This window comes from Sminthopsis crassicaudata, chromosome X, assembly GCF_048593235.1.
Source record: "Sminthopsis crassicaudata isolate SCR6 chromosome X, ASM4859323v1, whole genome shotgun sequence".
NCBI lineage: Eukaryota > Metazoa > Chordata > Mammalia > Dasyuromorphia > Dasyuridae > Sminthopsis > Sminthopsis crassicaudata.
In genome coordinates this window covers 30,269,433-30,288,166 of record NC_133623.1, presented here as the reverse complement: position 1 = coordinate 30,288,166, position 18,734 = coordinate 30,269,433, and the positions used below count along the sequence as shown (strand labels likewise).

At 47.1% G+C, this 18,734-nt stretch overlaps 1 protein-coding gene across 1 annotated transcript; it reads left to right on the top strand.

Moving 5' to 3' along the window:
* Positions 1-911: 911 nt before the first annotated feature.
* Positions 912-18,227, top strand: CNGA2 (cyclic nucleotide gated channel subunit alpha 2). Its single transcript, XM_074277652.1, has 7 exons — positions 912-1,316; positions 8,169-8,296; positions 9,146-9,238; positions 10,141-10,311; positions 12,458-12,565; positions 12,880-12,986; positions 14,142-18,227. Exons 2-7 carry the CDS (start codon positions 8,184-8,186, stop codon positions 15,566-15,568), a joined length of 2,019 nt encoding a protein of 672 aa, XP_074133753.1. The 5' UTR covers positions 912-1,316; positions 8,169-8,183; the 3' UTR covers positions 15,569-18,227.
* Positions 18,228-18,734: the final 507 nt, after the last annotated feature.

Genomic DNA, 18,734 nt, shown 5'->3' with positions numbered 1-18,734 from the left:
AGAATCAGCTACATCCAGAAAAGGAACACTGGGAAATGAGTGTAAAGTGAGAGCATTTTTTGTTTTTCTCCCCAGGTTATTTTTGCCTTCTGAATCCAATTCTCCCTGTGCAACAAGAAAATGGTATTTACACACATATATTATATCTAGGTTATACTGTAATACATGTAATATGTATGGGCTTGTCTGTCATCTATGGAAGGGAATAGAGGCAGGGAGGGGAAAATTCGGAACAGAAGGGAGTACAAGGGATAATGCTATAAAAATGACCCATGCATATGTACTGTCAAAAAATTATAATTATAAAATTAATAAGAAAGAAAGAAAGAAATAAAATAATTGCTTTCTCTCAAAAGGTTCTTGTAAAAAAAATACTTCCCTCCCCCCCATTCTTTATAGATTGTCCCAGAAACAAAGCTAGGGAAGGTTGTTGAAATAAAAATACTAGGGTGAGTGTGGTCAGGGGCTAGCTATGACTTCCATAGTTTCCCTTAGCTCTGGAGAAAAGGAGAACCCACATCTAGCACGCACATCATTTTCCTTGTTCCCTGGCAGGGGTGGCACTCCTGGGTTGTGGGCCACCCTTCCATTTCCAGTCTCTTCTTCTTGGTTCTTCACCAAGAAGAAGGAAGTGGACTGTTTTTTTTTGCCCACCTCCATCCCCTTTCCTGGGCGGGTAAGCACTAGGGGGCAAAACAGAGGCAGTGGTCGTAGTTTCCTTGGAGTGAGCAGCCCCTTTGTGTAAACTAGTTACGTCCCCTACCTTTGATTCCCCAGACAAAAAGCTGGGCATGATTAGCTCTTGTGAAGTCTACCTACTGAGAGCTCCCAGGAGGGTGGGAGGGGCCTCCCTCACAGCCAGCCAGCAAAGAGCAGAAAGCTATCCAGCTCTGTGCCTGTTTGCCCTGCTGACTCTGGGTGGGTCAGGAAGCTCACTCGGGGTCTGGGCCACCACAGTGGCCAACAACTGTCCCCGTGGAGGGGCTCAGGCCGTGCCCCCTCCCTGGTGGCTTTGCCCAGTGGTGGTCAGACCTCAGATCTTCCTGGTGAACATCCCCATGATGAGTTCTTCCAGGCTGCTCCCCAACATTACCATTTTAACGGGCAGCAGGAAAATCCGGGAGACGTGCTGATACAGTGAGGTGGGTGTCCAAGACACGGGATCAGGGCCGGGGTGCCCGGAGCAAGGGCTTGACGTCAAGGACCTTCTCAGTTCTGTGCCCCGTGAAGATCTTTCCTGCCTTGGGGCTACTTGCGTGTTGGTCGGGGCTACATAATACTTCATTTCCCCCGGTTATCTGACTGCTAAGGAAGAGGTAAGCATCTTGGGGAATGGTGGGGGGGGGTTAAGGAAATCCATGGGTTTTACTATATTAGAGCTAGAAAAGGCCTTAGAGGTCATAGAACCACAGAATATCACTTGCAGAAGGGATGCCTTCTTTTTTCCATTTGGGGATGACGTGCCCTGAGTAGAAAGCACAAGGTGAGAAGTATCTGGTAGTTCATGTGCCTGACCATGTCCTGATGACAGTGCCTGGGAGAGCCTTCATTAGTCAGGGGCAACGGAACCAGGCAACTGTCCCCCAGAGCCCGAGATGCTGAGGGACGGACCTCTTAATTTGCTCAAGGGGATCGAACATGGTACCAAGGTAAGACTGGCTTACTGACCAGGAACAGGCAGGGAGTAGGGTTTGTGGGAAATCTCATTCAAAGGAAATAGTGAAAGTCTGAGGGCTTCAGTATTGAGAAAGCCTCTCGACAGGGTGGTCGGGTCTCTCCTGTTCTCAAGTACCCCCCACTTCCTTCAGAGAGAGGATTTGCTTTATGAAAGCAGTCTCCAGAAGGACCTAGATGGAATGATGCTGTGTGTATTTAGGAATAAGTGCTCTTCTCCAGTGGCTCCCATCGCTCCCCTTAGCCCACCTTGAATAAGCTGCGTATGGACGGGGTATCTGGGTACAAGAGTGCCCTTAACTTAGGAGAAACGGCCTTAAGGTGAGATCAGGACCTCCAAGTCTCTTAGCATACAAGTCATTTCCAAGGCAGGGAGCTTCTCAGAGGCATTCCCAGGTGGTATGAAATCAGCAGCATCATTTCCCTGGGAAATTAAACTGCATTCAGTGGGGGGGGGGCTTTCTTTGCCTCTCCTGCTTCTTTCCACAAACTTCTGCTATCCCAGACCCAAGGATACCATATCACGCAAAGTTCAATCTGTCAGTTCCAAGTGCCACTTGAAGTCAATGGACATACGGCAAAAGAGTGGGGCCATGCTGTGGATGTGGTTGACGATGACCCCATGTACCTGCTCCCAGGGTCCCATGAATTCTCCACCTATGCCCGCCGAGGTTAGCGTTCCCATTCAATGAAACACAATATGGTGACTGAACATTTTGAACACTGAATTGAAGCCACACTGCCTATACTTGAATGGACTCTGCTATTTACTGTGTGACCCTAAGCTAGCCCCTTCTCATTCTTCTTCCTTTCAAATGAAGGGAGAAGTGTTGGATTAGTGTAGGGATTCTTAACCTGAGGTCTGTGATTGTTCTATTTCAGTGTAGTTTTTTTATTTTGTAATCTTATGCATTTCATTTTATAGATTTAAAACCACAATTCTGAGAAGAGATTCTGTAGAGTTCTCTAGATGTGGTCAAAGAATCCTTTTGGCGTTTAATCATTTTCAGTCATGTCTGAGAGATTCTGGAGTGGTTTGCTATTTCCTGATGCAGCTCATTTGACAGATGAGGAAACTGAGGCAAACAGGAGGGTAAAATGACTTGCCATGGGTCACATAGCTAGTAAGTGTCCGAGATTGAATTTGGACTCAGGTCTTCCTGACTTCAGGCCCAGTGCTCTATGTGATGTGCCACCTAGCTGCCATGCCAAGGGGTCTAGAACACAATAAAGTATGAGAACTGATGCTAGATCTCTGAGGTCCCTTCCAGGTCTTAATGTTAGAATCTTAGACCAAATCAAGTCATTGTTGTGTGTGTGTGTGTGTGTGTGTGTGTGTGTGTAGAGGCAGAGAAACATAGAGAGGGACAGAGACAGAGAAACAGGGACACAGAGAGACAGAGACAGAGACAGAGAGAGACAGATAAAGAGACAGTAAGAGACAGACAGAGAGGAAGACAGAGAGACAATGACAGACAGAAGAGACTGACAGAGAAACAGTGACAGAAACAGAGAGAGGTAGTGACACAGAGACAGAGACAGTGACAGAGAGAGATAGAGACAATGATAGAGAGACAGAGAAACAGTGAAAGAGAGAGAAAGAGGAGACAAAGAAACACACAGAGAGAGACAGAAAGAGAGACAGAGAGAAAAAGAGAGACATAGAGACAGTGACAGAGACAGAGAGATAGTGAAAGAGAGACAGAAAGAGACAGTGACAGAAAGACAGAAAGAGGAGACAAAAACACACAGAGAGACAAAGAGAGGGAGAGAGAAAAAGAGAAAGAAAGACACAGAGACAGAAATAGAGAGACAGAGACAGAGGGAGAGAGACACAGAGACAGAAAGAGAGACTGAAGGGGAGACAGAGAGACAGTGACACAGAGAGAAAGCCAGAGACAGAGAGTCTTAGTATCCCAGCCCTGGGCGCTGCCTGCTGATGGGGTCCTCGATTGAAATATTTCAGGGTCATTTATATTCTAGTGCTTGGGATATGATTAGTCAATTAGTGTGATTAGTTCAATTGAATATATAATTTGCTGGGCTGGAAGCGAATCGCCTCCACTGTGGCTTTGGTAGGGATTCAGCCCTGAATACTTGTGTGTTTTTTCTCCTACCAAGTAGACCCCCGTCCCCTCCAGGCTCATTCACAGACGCCCCTCATCACACACAATGCAAAAAGTCAAGGTGGAGGAGCAGCATGATATGGTTCCTAAGGAAAAGGGGCGGTGGTCTTGAAGTCATGAGCCCTGGGCTTAAAAGTCCCAGTTCTGCACGAGATGACCTCAAGGTCACAGTTCTGCTTCCCTAAATTGTGTGTGCTCAATTTGATAATCCCTAAAATCCCTCAACCCTTTGGAATTCCACGGTTCTAATAGTTCCTTAGGGAGTGAATTGTAAATTATTTAAAGCCATTTAAACTCCAGACACTTTAGACCAATGGTGAGGACACTAAATCATATATTAAGAGTCCCCGGGGGTCACATATTGACCTAGAAATCCATGTTAACATCATCTGTGTTATACTATATTTTTGTTTATTTTGTCAAACATTTCCCAATTATATTTGAGGCAAGTTTGGGTCAGCGGTCGACTCCTCTGCCTCCCCTACATAGAAGAACGCAAGTGAAGGAGTTGCACCATGCCCGGGCTTAGATACTATCTGGTCTCGAGGCTCTTCATTTGGGGTTCATGATTTTGTTGAAAATATGTTCATAATGGGACTGCCTGCCATCTGGGGAGGGGGTGAGGGAAGGAGGGGAAAAATTCAGAACAGAAGGGAGTACAAGGGATAATGTTGTAAAAAATGACCCATGCATATGTACTGCCAAAAAAATTATAATTATAAAATTAATTTTTTAAATGTAAAAAAATAAAAAATAAAGTAATACTTGTAAACATAAAAAAGGAAAAAAATATATACATATATTTTAATTTTTAGAACATTTTAATATAATTGGCTTCCTTTTTAATTTCTTGAATTTGGTTTTGTGCCTTTAAAAGAAGAGGTCCATGGGTTTCATCAGATTGGCAAAAAGGTCTAGGACACAAAACAACTGTCAAAAACTCTTACTCTAGGCTAACTTCCCCATTTTACAAAGAGGGAAACTGAGTCCCAGAGAAGAGAAAGACTCACATCAAGTTAAGGGCAGTACTACCACTAGAAGCCATCTCCTGAGGGGGCCTTCATCTCCAGAAGGTAGATAGAAGCAGGTCAGGGAGAAGGGAGGGCCCAGGACGAGGCAGCAATTTTGTGAGGGAACTGGAACGTTTCTGGAGTGTTTTGATCTACCCAGTATAGATTTGCATTTCTGTGAGCGAAATGTGCAGAGCTGGAGCCGCCTTCTCAGTCCAGTAAGTGAAACAAATCTGCAGAGGGATATCTGTTCCCCCAGGGTGCTGTCATTTTGGGCTCAGAATTTCTGTTATTGGACCATTGAGGATATTTGGTTTCCTTTTCCTTTTATTTCTTGATTTTTTTCCCTCTTGGATTTCTTAATCCCTCCTTCTAATCCTCCTTTCCTCTGCTTTCTGTTCTCTCACTGCATTTGGGAGGAAGTTGATGAAGGCTTTGTTAGCGGCCTCCCATCAAATGGAGGGCAAATCACCCCAACACTGCCTTCTTAGGGTCCTCCCCACCCGTGGAGGCAAGGTTCGGACTGACTGGGCCACAGGGTTGGCAGGATGCCCCTAGTCCAGTGGTACTGATAGCCCCTTGGGCTTCCAGAGTAAAGGACTTTGAAAATGGCATTTGGTAGCAGATTGCAGAAAGAATCACACGCTCAGAAGTCGCAAGGAAATCCATCCCAGCAACTGAATGCCTGCGCTTGGTCTTGCCCCAGATTTAGCTTTACTTATTAATGCCCAAATTTTATACTGGAGAGGAAGAGGATTCCCCTGCTCCCATTCCCACCTGCAGCCTGACTTTTTATATAAAGGCAACACCGTGTAGAGAGCTTCAGTTGGAATTTTGGTGTTGCAAAAGGATGAAGCTAAATTTCCCCTGCTTGGGCCTGGATTGTCTTCCTCTATTTGCCTGTTCTCCGATCACCCCCACCCTCCATCCACTGCCCTTCCTGTCTTGCTTTTGGAAGGGAAACTCCTCCCACCCTCCACCATATTGCAGGCCCAGTTACCCAGTAACCCTTTCCTTGTGGGATATCCCCTTTGTCTCTAAAGGCTACCATTTAGCTCTTCTGAGTTCTACAGACACTGCCCCAGAGAGGGCAGAGTTTAATGCCCGGGTTAAGCTGTATCACTCCAGATTCCTGGTCTAGCTCACGTAGAGCTAGCCTCGGCAGACCAAGCAGTAGAGCACGAGCTAACAGGCCTACCTTCCTCAATGGCAACCTCGGAGCATGTCCCAAACATCCCCAGTTCTTCTTAAGAATGATTCATCATGGTATATGGGCCATGGCTTAACTCTGAAACCCCCTCACGTGACGTTATTTCCCCCGACTTTGCCGCTTTTCCGGGACAATGAGTGCCAAAGTTGATTCCCAGCCGGGTAATATCGGCCTTCTTTTTATTTGATCTAAACCCACCTCTTTCCAGCCTCCGGGAATGCTTGTTCCTTCTCTCATTGCTGGAGTATCGGACCAAATCTGTACTAATTCCAGTTACCTTTCATGATTAAATAGACTGTGATCATTTCCTTTTCTCCCTTCCCCTTTATCTCTCTAGTTTAATATTCTCATTGTAACTCTCACAGAAGTGATCTCTACACACATCACAGGTAAATATGCCCCTTCCTTGATCTATTCTTGTCTCTTGTTGGGGTTTTGAAGTCTTTTGCATTTGGCAGCACTAATTCCCGAGCTCCCATGCCTCTTTCTTCAGGTCACCCATGCCATATGGAGGAAAGAGCACTGGTTTGGGAGAAACAGATTCGAGGTCTAGGCTGGCTCTAACTTGTTAGATGATCTGAGACTCTGTCTGTCCTAGGGTCTCAGGTATTTTTTTCTGTATAATATATAGGTTGGACTAGATCTGGAGGGAAAAGCTTCCCCCCACTTTTTCTTTCATTGAAATTAAGAAAATAGTCATTAAGGGCAAATTTTCTGTGGGTATTTGATGCTCAATTAAGAAAAAGAAATTTCTCATCCCTAGATTATATTCTCTCTGAGGGCCTTCACAGCTCTAAATTTCTGTGTTTCAAATCTTGGCAAAGCATCGTATGAGTGAATGTGGCTGGATATCATACGAGGGCACAGAAAGGCTTCAGAGAAGAGAGATGATCTGGCATGGAGGGGGAATCGTTTAAGGAAATGCTGACATGGATGCCAACTAAGCTTGCTACGTCCCCCAGTCAGCCAGGTCTGTGCTTCTAGGTCTCAACTCTGAAGGGTAGCTGATAAGGAGGGAGAATGCTTAGAAAAGAGACTTTTCTCCACTTCATAGGATAATAGACTTTAGAGCTGGAAGGGGTCTCAAAGGACAACTTGATCATTTTCCACAAGGGGAAATTGAGGCCTGAAGAGGTGAAGTGAGTTGCCCAAGGTCACACAACTATTAAATAATTGAAGTGATATTTGGACCCAGATGTTCCCGGTTCCATGTCCACAACTCTGTCCCCTTTATCATACTGTGTCTCAAGAATCTCATCTCTGAAAGGCCAGCTTTGTATATGTCTGGAGGAGGGGAAAAAGGAGGAGGATGGCCTGGTCTGGGGCGGGGGCAGAATACAGATGGCCCTAAAGAGGGAACTGTCCCCATGGGAAAGAAGGGCCCTGTTGAGGACATAACCCATGTGGGCTTCATCTCAAGCTAGGTCCCTACTGTGTTTGAGATGGTTAAAAGGTATGTGGGGGTAGCTGGGGGTTGGTTCGGAGGAGATAAGGAGAACTAGGCAAGCCAGTCAGGCCTAGGCCGATGGAATTGCCTGGCCTAGAGTAATCAGGTACACCTGACTTTAGGTTTGTTTTCATTGCTTGGTTTCCATGACAAGAAGCCAAGCCCTCACTCCTCTGGGAGCCTTAGTAGGGAGGGGCTTTGGGGACAAACTACTCTTTTCCCCTGGGGTTTCTTATTGCTATCCAGGTGTCACAGCCCCACTGAGAGCAATGAGTAGTAGCTACCCTGGAGCTTGTGGCTTCAGCAGGGCTTGGGGAGCCTGTGGTCACCATGGTAACAACTTCAGCAACCACAGTTAGCTGGGGAAGGATCGCTACACTCTCTGTGCCAGGAATGGGCTGGGGTAGGAAGGACAAGATGCATAGCGGGGCAGAAGGACCCCATGGAAGGGGCAAGTTGGGGGATAATAAGGGGTCTTCCATTTCTTTCTACCTGCCCCCCAGCTCCTGTGCCATTTCTATGAATCACATGATCCATTATCCCATGGAAGGGCCAGTATCTAGGAGGAATGGCAAAGAGCTCTAGGCAGGAGCTCCTGACTAGTATCGTTCTTCCAGGACTCCTATATCCCCAGCTCTTCCCCTTTTGCTTGACCTTAATGTTATTGGTGACTATTGTTTGTTCTCTGCTGCTTCTTGGAGCTCCTTACATGGAGGATGTCGGAAAAAACGAATGGCGTGAAGAGCTCTCCGGCCAATAACCACAACCACCACCCACCCCCATCAGTCAAAGCCAATGGCAAGGATGAGCCCGAACGTAGGACGAGCAGGTCAGCAGCCGGATGAGCATGCATGGTCACAGTGAGGGAAGTGTCTGGCTAGTGATTGTGAGGTCCAAGTGGGCAAAATGAGGCACCTAGAAGGATTCCAGGGAGAAGGAGGAGGAAAGTCCTTTCTGGCCCATTCCTTAGGAATACTGGGTAAAACATACTCTGACGTCTAAGAGGATGGACAGAGACCAATGGTTATTCAGGAATCAGGCCCGGAGAGTTTATGCTCTGTGGAAGCTTGTTATCTTTCCTCTAGCTGGTCTTATGAGGAAGTAGGCCGACCCAGGCAAGTCCTACCCACTTCTGGCCCAAAGGGTCCTAACAGAACATTGAGATGGCTTGGAGAGGTCAGCTGGAGAAAATTCTGGGAGGAATGGAATTAGGAAAGGGAACTTCCCTATATCCTGGTCCAGGGATCAGGCAAGGATTTGATTCCCTGGGTGCTACATAGGGAACTGTTCAGGGAGGGGCTATAGTCTTGGCCCTGCTACTTCTTGTTCAAAGGAAGGGTGTGTAAAGCAATGACTCCATCCTATTCTGCCGGTAACTTATGTTGGGAGAGGGCATAAGGACATATAATATGGATCTTCTCTCCACCCCAGCTTGTTGTACTGTGAGATGGCGATGGTAAGAGGGAAGTGGAGGGAGTGGGGTTTAGAGGGAAGCATGGCAAGAAAAATCCTTTCTCCTCTTCTTGGCCTGAAACACCTGTGTCCTGGGAGCCTTGTGCAGATAGTCCTGTTGTAATAGCTTGTGGTTTGAGTTCAGGCCCTGAAAATAGCCACTGCTGGCATTTGGGTGGGACTCAGGAGCCCTATGCTGCCAAGCTGACCCCTCTTCCCTCCACAGGCCACGGTCGGCCGCTGACGATGACACCTCCTCGGAGCTGCAGAGACTGGCGGCGTTGGACAATCCCCAACAGGGGAGAGGGGGTTTTCGAAGGTATGGTCAAGCTTAGAGTGCAACTTTGTGTAAAAAGGGAGATCTAGGACTCCCTGGGCACCGAGACCCTAGAATTTCCAGCTCATCCACTTGTTTTTATCTCTTGAGAAAGAGAATGCCCTTTCACGAAGCTTTTTTTGTCCTCAACCTCCTGTTCTACAGTAACCCTCTGCCCTTCTCCCACCCACCGAGAACATCTGAACAAGTTACAAGTGTGCAAGGTTTGATATGAAATAAAGAAACAAGAGGTGGATTAATTTGCTGACTCAAGTGGCTTAAAACATTGTGGGAAGGGAGAGAAGGTCAAATCAAAAGCTTGCTGCTCATCCGGCCATGATCCCATGTTTTCACTTTGGAAGATTAAAAGCCCATGATTTTCTGCTGTCCTGTTGTCTTTCCCCAAATCTGCGCCGAGACATGTATGATTTTCCTCAGTTTTCCTGGGTATACTGAGTAGGCTGTTGCAGAGACTGCTTTCTCTGTGATCACCGGTCCCAGGTCCCTCCCTTCCCCTACCCAAATGAAAGTGTAGACCTACATGAGCCTGGAGTTTGGCCTCTATCTCCTTGGATTTGTGACCTCTCCACAGTAATGAAACAAGGAGCCCTCTGAATGCCACGCGTGGAACTTTTACTGGGGCTGCTTCTGGGACAAGATAGATAAGCAGGAATCCCACCCACTTCCCTGGGTTTCCATTCTCCAAGGAAACAAAGGCTCTAAGAATCCCTATCCTGCCTGAGCATCCTCTTAGGCCAGAGCCCAGTTTGTTTAGGGCCGTAGGTAAGTTGATAGCAGACTCAGGATGTGAGGCACAAAACTATGTAGTTTGCTTTTCCCACAGAGGCCTTCACTCCCAGGATTTCTTGACCACTTCGACCGCTGGCTCTCTTTTCCTCCTTTAGGATTGTTCGACTGGTCAGAGTCTTGAGAGACTGGGCCAATAAGAACTTCCGAGAGGAAGAACCAAGACCCGATTCATTCCTTGAGAGGTTCCGTGGGCCTGAGCTCCAGACTGTGACCACTCAGCAGGGCGATGGCAAAGGTGACAAAGATGGCGATGGCAAAGACAAAAAGTAAGGTCCCCCTGTGGCATGTTGGTTAGGCTTAAGAACTAAGGGGATTGGGAGAGGCAGAAATGAGGAGGGAGAGTGTTCCACAAGGATTATTGTGCAAAAGCATAGAGGTAGGAGATGGAATATGCTGAGCTTGATTCAGTTTGAAAGTGTATGAAGGGAAGTGTTGAGAAATCAGTCTGAGGGGAAGCTGTAGATAAACTGTGAAGGGCTTTAAAAATGTTAAGCTGAGACATTTGTATTTTATCCCAGAGGCAAGGGGGAGCCACTGACTATTCCTGGGGGAGGGTCAGCATCAGATCTGTGATTTTTATCAAGATTATTTTTATAAATGTATGGAGGCTGGATTGGAGAGGGGAGAAAGTAGAAGCGAGGAAGCCAATTCAGAGGCTATTGCCTAGTCCAGAGGAGAGGAGACATGGGTCTGAATCAGGGTGGTAGAGAAAGTGGTTGCTGTTGAGCTAGAATTCCTATGATGTGGCAAACTAATTGGATGGAGGGAAGGGAGGAAGATGAAGGAGAAAGAGGCATGGGCATGACTCCAATGTTACAAGCCTGGCTGAGTAGAAGGATGGTGGAAACATGGAAAGTTGGAGCATGGGCAAGCTAAGTGGATTGGATTTTTGATGCCCGGGGGCCCCCCAGGAGCTGATGTGTAAGCATGCTCGTTACTGGGCGCTTGGAGATTAAAACAGACTGGGGCCGGATGTGAACAGGTTCCCAAAAGTGGTTGTGTGGTTTAAAGCTATTACAACCTGGTCCTGGTGGCAGGCAACCTCAGATCCGGGCATTTCCAGATTCTGAGCAGGGCAGAGGCTTCTTGCTTTTTATCCATGAGGTAGCAGATTCAGGTTCCGAGATCATGGACGTGCAGCGTTTAGGCTTCTGCAGGGGATCATCAATTCCCAGCTGGTGGGGTCTTCAAAAGTCAGTGAGTAAGCCCAGCCCCAGAGACAGGAAATGATGTCATAGGTCACACAGATATTAAGCTGAAATATGAACCCAGGTTCTCTGAGCCTAAATCCAGCCCTCTCTCTGCTGCACTCTAAGAGTGTGCATTCCTAGAAGTCTTCAGGGTTACTCAGTCCTTTCATCCAGTCAGCCCCAGTATGAAAGTGAGGCAAGGGATTTTATCTTGGCCCCGGGACTTCCCGGGTGGAGGGAATTGCCAGTGAGGAAATGCCCTTTGCCAATGCACACTACCATCTGCTCCTCAATTTATAGTTTAGTGTGGAGTCTTGTGACTCCCTGAGAGTCAGGATCAAAGGCAGAACCAGATCTCTGTTCATTCACTATGCCATACTGTCTCTTGGTGCAAACTTTATTACCCCCATTTTACATATTAAAAAAACAACAACTGAGGCTCAGAGAGAGCAAGCCATTTGCCTAGGGCCGCCTAATTAATGAGTTTGGGAGCCTTTGCATGGCACTCCACTGTGGTTATCTTGGCCTGCCATGGGCAGAAAGACTGTGTAGCATTTACCTCCCCAGCAGGGTTCCTGGGCCTCCAAAATGCCGCCTCGAACATCTCTGTCTCCAGAGGAGTAGCATTCATTTGGAACTCCTGGGAAGGGAGAGGAGAAGAAACGTAAAGGGCATTAAAACTAATTGGCTTGTCTGCAGCTCCATATTATACAATACACTGTAATCAGAGCACCAAGCAGAGAATTGGTCTCGAAGTGATTGCCTGATCAGGGGAAGAAAACCAGAGGGGGGGGGACTGTGGGCAGACGCCTGCTGCAGCCCAGAGAGGTCATCTGAGGTCCCCTGTTCTCAGGAGCTGGAGGCTGAGCTCCGGGGGCTCCCCCTTCCCCCTAGCCCAGAACATGTTGGCGTCTTAGCATAGAGGAGGCATCTCATCAACATTTGTGGGGAGTGTGATTCCTCACAAGAGACACACGGAGGCCTCGGGGCCTGGAACTTCCCCGAGCATGGTTCTTGCATCTTATCTCATGGTAATCCTCACCCCCTTTGTCTAAAATTATAGGGATAGAAACTGAAGTCCAGGAGGTAGTAAAGAGAGAGATCGGCCTTTCATGAAACCTTCCCAAGACCACAGCAAGAAAGCAGACTACTTCTGGGGGGCAGTTTTTACAGGGCAGAATTAGCCCTTCCAGCCCCTGAGCTTCTGTTTTTCTCTATACAGGAAAAAATTTGAACTCTTTGTGCTTGACCCTGCTGGGGACTGGTACTACCGCTGGCTCTTTGTTATTGCCATGCCTGTCCTCTATAACTGGTGCCTGCTGGTGGCAAGGTGAGCTTGACTTCTGGCCAGTCCCTCATTTTCTTTCTCCCCTCCCCCCATTTCATATCCCAGAGTATCCCCACCTCTGCCGGACCCTGTCATGTAGCAAGAGAACCCACCAGCCCCTAACTTTACTAGTGTAGAAACAACCAGGTTTACAGGGTATCCCGGATGGGCAGATGCTAGCTCCAGAGGTGGGAACTGGTTTGGTCCTGAGAGCCTGAACTGCCCTCCTAAGAGACTGGGCTGCTCTCTCAAGCTAATGTTTCTGGGAACTTTGTCTGGGGAGGATTGGATTTCGTGACTGATACCTTCCTTCACAGGGCCTGCTTTGGGGACCTGCAGAGGGGATACTATCTGGTGTGGCTCATACTCGACTATGTCTCTGACGTTGTCTACATTGCTGACCTTTTCATCAGGCTTCGAACAGGTGACGTGAAGCATGGGCAGCAGGGCTTGCTTCAGGCATTCATGTTTTCACAGATGCGGGCCTTCTGGCCACTGAGGCAGGGGACGATCCCTCCACTGCTACATGTGTTTCAGTGGTAAAATGAATCAAAGTTAAAACAATCCCCTCATGACCAAACCTCAAATTTTGCCTCTGTCACTTCCCACCTCTTCTTTGGGCCTCACTTTCCTTCTCTGTTCAATGAGGGAGTGGGACTTGGTGGCCTCTCGGGTCCTTTCTAACATTCTAGGATCCCGTGGGGATGAGTCTCTTTGCACTTAGGCCAATCTTTGGACACAGACTTCCAGCCAGTCTCTCATTGGGTTGGTACTTGAACCCTTTCCAGGTGAAGAGGGCCTGCCAGAGATTGTATTTCACTGGCATAGTCTTTGAGAGCTCAAGGTCACCTCCACAGCAAGGTGAGACATCACAGGGGGACTTCAGTGGAGGAAACAGCCCAATTTTAATATTGACCTAAGTGAGACACAAGAGGGAAGATGAATTGACTGCAGCTTTTAAAAAAAATCCAAATGCATTCCAAGGCCAAATAGAGATGATTTTTTGATTCATTGGCTATTTTACTTTCTTCATATCTCTGTTCCTGTCCATTTTCATTGAAATCAGAGAGGTGAGTGTAATTAGAATCTCTCAGAAAGAAACTTTCCCATTAGGAGACTCAGCATCGGAGTTCTCGCCTCTCCTTTGGATGACATTCCTTGGAAACACCCAAATGAGGTTGGCCTGTGGCATATTAAGACTTAGCTCTGTGTGAGTTGGGGGGGGGAAGGAAGAGTTTAAATGGGTCCTGAATTCTCTAATTTAGCTCTGCAAAAAAGAAGGCAATATGTTCAGGAGCCACAGGGAAGAGATGGATCTTCCATCCAGCACTGCTATTGACTGGGACCTCATTGACTTTGGGGGACCAACCCCCCCCGTCCCAAGATATCTGGGCCGTTGCAGTCACTGGCCAAGCTTTAGCAGGGGGCTCTTTCTCTCCCCTGTGCTAGACTGAGGACTTCAGAACTCCTATTTTGAGGGATTCAAATGAGATGAGGCTGGGGTTCATTAGCGTCCAACTTGTTTTCAGGTCCAGTGGAAGAGGGGCAGAGATAATTTCTTGGTTTGCATCTCCATCAGGTTTCCTAGAACAAGGACTGCTTGTTAAGGATCCTAAAAAACTCCGGGACAACTATATCCACACCCTGCAGTTTAAGCTAGATGTGGCTTCCATCATCCCCACCGATGTGGTGTACTTTGCTGTAGGGATTCACAACCCCGAGCTGCGCTTCAACCGCCTCCTTCACTTTGCTCGCATGTTTGAGTTCTTCGATCGTACGGAAACCAGGACGAGTTACCCCAACATCTTCAGGATCAGCAACCTTGTGCTGTACATCCTGGTCATCATCCACTGGAATGCCTGCATTTACTATGCCATCTCCAAATCCATCGGGTTTGGAGTGGACACGTGGGTGTACCCCAATATCACAGATCCCGAGTACGGTTACCTGGCTAGGGAGTACATCTATTGCCTCTACTGGTCTACACTCACCCTAACTACCATTGGAGAGACACCTCCCCCAGTGAAGGATGAGGAGTACCTCTTTGTCATCTTTGACTTCCTGATCGGTGTCCTCATCTTCGCCACAATTGTGGGAAATGTGGGCTCCATGATCTCGAACATGAATGCCACTCGAGCTGAGTTCCAGGCCAAGATTGATGCCATCAAGCACTACATGCAGTTCCGCAAGGTCAGCAAAGAGATGGAAGCCAAGGTCATTAGGTGGTTTGACTATCTGTGGACCAACAAGAAGACTGTGGATGAGCGCGAAGTCCTAAAGAACTTGCCAGCCAAACTCAGGGCTGAGATTGCCATCAATGTCCACCTGTCAACACTCAAAAAGGTGCGGATCTTCCAGGACTGTGAGGCTGGACTGCTGGTGGAGCTGGTGCTGAAACTTCGTCCTCAGGTCTTCAGTCCCGGAGATTACATCTGCCGGAAAGGAGACATCGGCAAGGAGATGTACATCATTAAGGAAGGAAAACTGGCTGTGGTTGCAGATGATGGTGTTACCCAGTATGCCCTGCTCTCAGCAGGGAGTTGCTTTGGAGAAATCAGCATCCTCAACATCAAAGGAAGCAAGATGGGCAATAGGCGCACGGCCAACATCCGTAGCCTGGGCTACTCGGATCTCTTCTGCCTGTCCAAGGACGACCTCATGGAGGCCGTGACAGAGTACCCGGATGCCAAGAAGGTCCTGGAGGAGCGTGGGCGGGAAATCCTCATGAAGGAAGGGCTACTGGATGAGAACGAGGTGGCTGCCAGCATGGAGGTAGACGTCCAAGAGAAGCTGGAACAACTGGAGACCAACATGGAAACCCTTTACACTCGGTTTGCCCGCCTTCTCGGCGAATATACCGGTGCCCAGCAGAAGCTGAAACAGAGAATCACAGTCCTGGAGACCAAGATGAAGCAGACCAGTGGGGACGACTACTTGTCCGATGGCCTGGACACCCCCGAGCCAGGGACAGAGGCTAAGGAGGAGACGGCTGCTGAGAAGCCTTGAGCTCCAGAGCCTTTGATGCTCTGAGAGTCACGGGCCCATTTGGACAATAGGTTAAGGTGGTCCTCTGCCTTTTGAGAAGGGACCAGACTACTCATCTGACTTTGCATTCCGGCCTCGGGCCCAACACTAGAAGAGCCACTTTGAACCTAAAGATGCAGCATAGTATTAGTTGAAAGAGTTCCGGATGTGGGGTCACCAGAGAGACCTAGATTTGAATCCTGTCTCCAATGCTTTTGTTTGCTGTGTAATCCCTGGGTAAATCACTTAATTTAATTTTGTTTCCTCTTCTGTAAAGTGGGGAGGGGAACAGTAGTACCACCCACCTCACAGGGTTATTGTGAGGCAAGCACTTTATGTAACCTTAAAGCGCTACAGAAGTGACAGTTATTATTACCATTTTGTAGACTTGATGAACGGTGGAGTTCGAAGGGACCTTAGAGTCGAACCGAGTCATTTTACAAAAGAGGAAACTGAGGTCCAGATAGAAGGCTCTTCCTTAGAGTTAAACACAGCCAGATGTGGGACTCAAACTTCGGTCACCCAACTCCCAGCTGAGGCTCTTTTATATCATGGCTTCTCTTTCTTTTTGGAATCTTCACTTTTAGTTCTTGTATTTTCCAACGCCCAGAGTCAGGAGGCCATTATCCTAGGAGGACGGAGTTCCCGGGCCCGACCTCCACAGTGTCTGGTTCTGGGGAGACTGGAACCATATCTGTTGGGATGCTTGGAACTGTTGATTCTGTCAAAGCCACTGGAAAACAGAAAAGAGAAGGCTCTACACTCTTATTGGCTCTAAATTGAGCAAGGAAGCCAGGGAACAAGATGTTTTCACCGGCACCCACAATGGTCAGATTTCAATATCAGCCACTCCCCCCAATTCCTCTTTCCTTGCTCTATTCCCCCCACCCCCATTCCATTACCCCTAAGAAAAGCCAGGTGTAGATGCCCCCCCCACAATATGCATGCGTACACATGCACATACACATACAAGTGCACACAAATACATAGATATAAACATGCAAATACAAGCACACATGTACATACATGCACACAAATATATATACAATATATGCATATGCACATGTAAGTAAACATTGCACACAAATATATACACACAATACAGTGTACATGCAAGTATACATGTACAAGTATACATACAGATACATAAATACACACAATACACATGGGCACATACAAGTATACATGTACACAACGCACACGAATAGATATATACACGTAATACTCATCTGCATGCATGCGATGCGCACACATACACATCTCCAATCTTGCCTTCAGTTCTGTAGGGAGAAGAGGATGTGAAGGGGCCTTCTCTGAGAAATTCCTCAGTTCGGAAGACTTTATCAAGGCATAACAAAAGGAGTGATTCCCAAACAAAATGAGGTGAGCTAGGGAATTTCTCACACAGAAGATGGTACTAGACTCTTTGGGGAAGTACAGTGGAAACAATGACTGTACATGTTAATGTCTCTATTAGAGTAGCTGACAACTCAATAAATGTGTCTCTCAAAACAAAAATGACAAGACCACATAAAATAGCTACCCCGGAACTACCAAAGTTCCGTGGAGAATGATTGCAGCCCATGGGGCTTAATCTCAGAAGCTTTCTTGGGGAAGCTGAGCTTTGGGGCACAACTTTTGGAGCTCCAGCTAAATGGAGGTCTATGATTCAGTAGGGCCTCTGAAGAGTGTGTCAGAAATGGAAGGGAAGGGGTGCCCCAAAGTCTTTTTTGTGGCCTGGAGTGGGGAGCCTGACCTACGATGGAGGTATTAATTTTGATTTTTTAGAAGAGGGGAATAATAAACAAATGATGGAGGGCTTAGAAATCCATGCTTCAGAATCTTATATTGGCTCACTAGGAAGCTAAGAACTGCTACACAATTAGGTGTAAGAGGTGTAGGGTACTGTATTATGGGCAACTTGATCTTTGGTAGATCAGAGGAGAGAGAGGGAGGCCTAGAGCGTGGAGACTGGCTGCCTCTTCTGCAATAATCCAGTGGTAACATGGATTACCCGTACCAGCACGGTGGCAGTGGGCAAAGGGAGGAAGGGGTGGACAGCAGAAATACTTTGGACAAAGACTCTATAAAGGATTAGATGTAGGGTGAAGGATGGGCAGAAGAGCCGAAGATGATGTGGGGCTTAAACAGACTGAGACTGTAAGCTTCCTCAAGCTCAAATGCAGAATCCACTGGACCAGTGAGGCAGAGGCTAAACAGATCTTGAGTCCATCATTCTTGGAGTTGTGGAGGTGGATCCTGCATTTTCTCTCTTGTGTTTGTTCATGTGTCTTGAAGGAATAGAGAACACACAGAGTGCTATACCCCAAGTCAGGAAGTGGTGATTCTTGCCTTAGATTCTTAGTAGTTGTATGGCTATGGGGAAGTCACTGCAACTCTCTGAGCCTCAGTTTCCTCATTTATAAAATGGAAATAATACTAACACCTACCTCACAGGGTTGTTGTGAGGATCAAACGAGCTCACTCATATAAAGTGCTTTGCAAACCTTAAAGCCTCATATGAATGTCAATCGTGATTATTATGAATTTAATATATTATCTTTGCTTAAATAATTTTAATGGCAAGTTCAAAGAAATCTCTCACATAGTCTCAGTCACATCAGTGACCTGTAACATCATTCAGTGAAAGTACCTTGGGATAATAGATCACTAAAATATATGATCATTCTTCTCCAAATCTGGGCTGTTTTTGTTTATGTCCTCACTGGTTCAAAGAACATGGGATTTGCCATCAGAATGGGGGTTAAAATTGTCTCCTAATTACTATCCACATGACTTTCGGGAATTTACCCAACATCCCTTTGTTGATTCAGTTTTCTCACCTATAAAATGAGAGTATTGGCACCCAGTGACTCCTCAGTCCCATGATTTTAATTTGGTAGGTTCTGGGCCCAAGTTTCTGGGTAGAATTGCCCTAGCGTAAAGGTTTGTGAGGCTGTCACAAGTGGTCTACTCCCTGCAAGAAGGGATACTTATTTGGAGAAAGCAATCAACCTCCTGTAGAAAGGGTGGCCCCAGGGCTCCTCCAGTGAGGAGCAGTTACCCATCATTCTCTTTGTTTTCCATCCTCCTGACCCTCTCACACCATCCCTGAAAGCATAGTATCAGTGACCCCCAGATCTGTGAT

Bases quoted from the DNA above. Each gene is read 5' to 3' on its own strand.
- CNGA2 (XM_074277652.1), top strand. From the start codon at position 8,184: ATGTCGGAAAAAACGAATGGCGTGAAGAGCTCTCCGGCCAATAACCAC. The intron at 8,297-9,145 runs GTCAGCAGCCGG...TTCCCTCCACAG, and splicing joins CCCGAACGTAGGACGAGCAG to GCCACGGTCGGCCGCTGACG. The intron at 12,566-12,879 runs GTGAGCTTGACT...CTTCCTTCACAG, and splicing joins TGGTGCCTGCTGGTGGCAAG to GGCCTGCTTTGGGGACCTGC.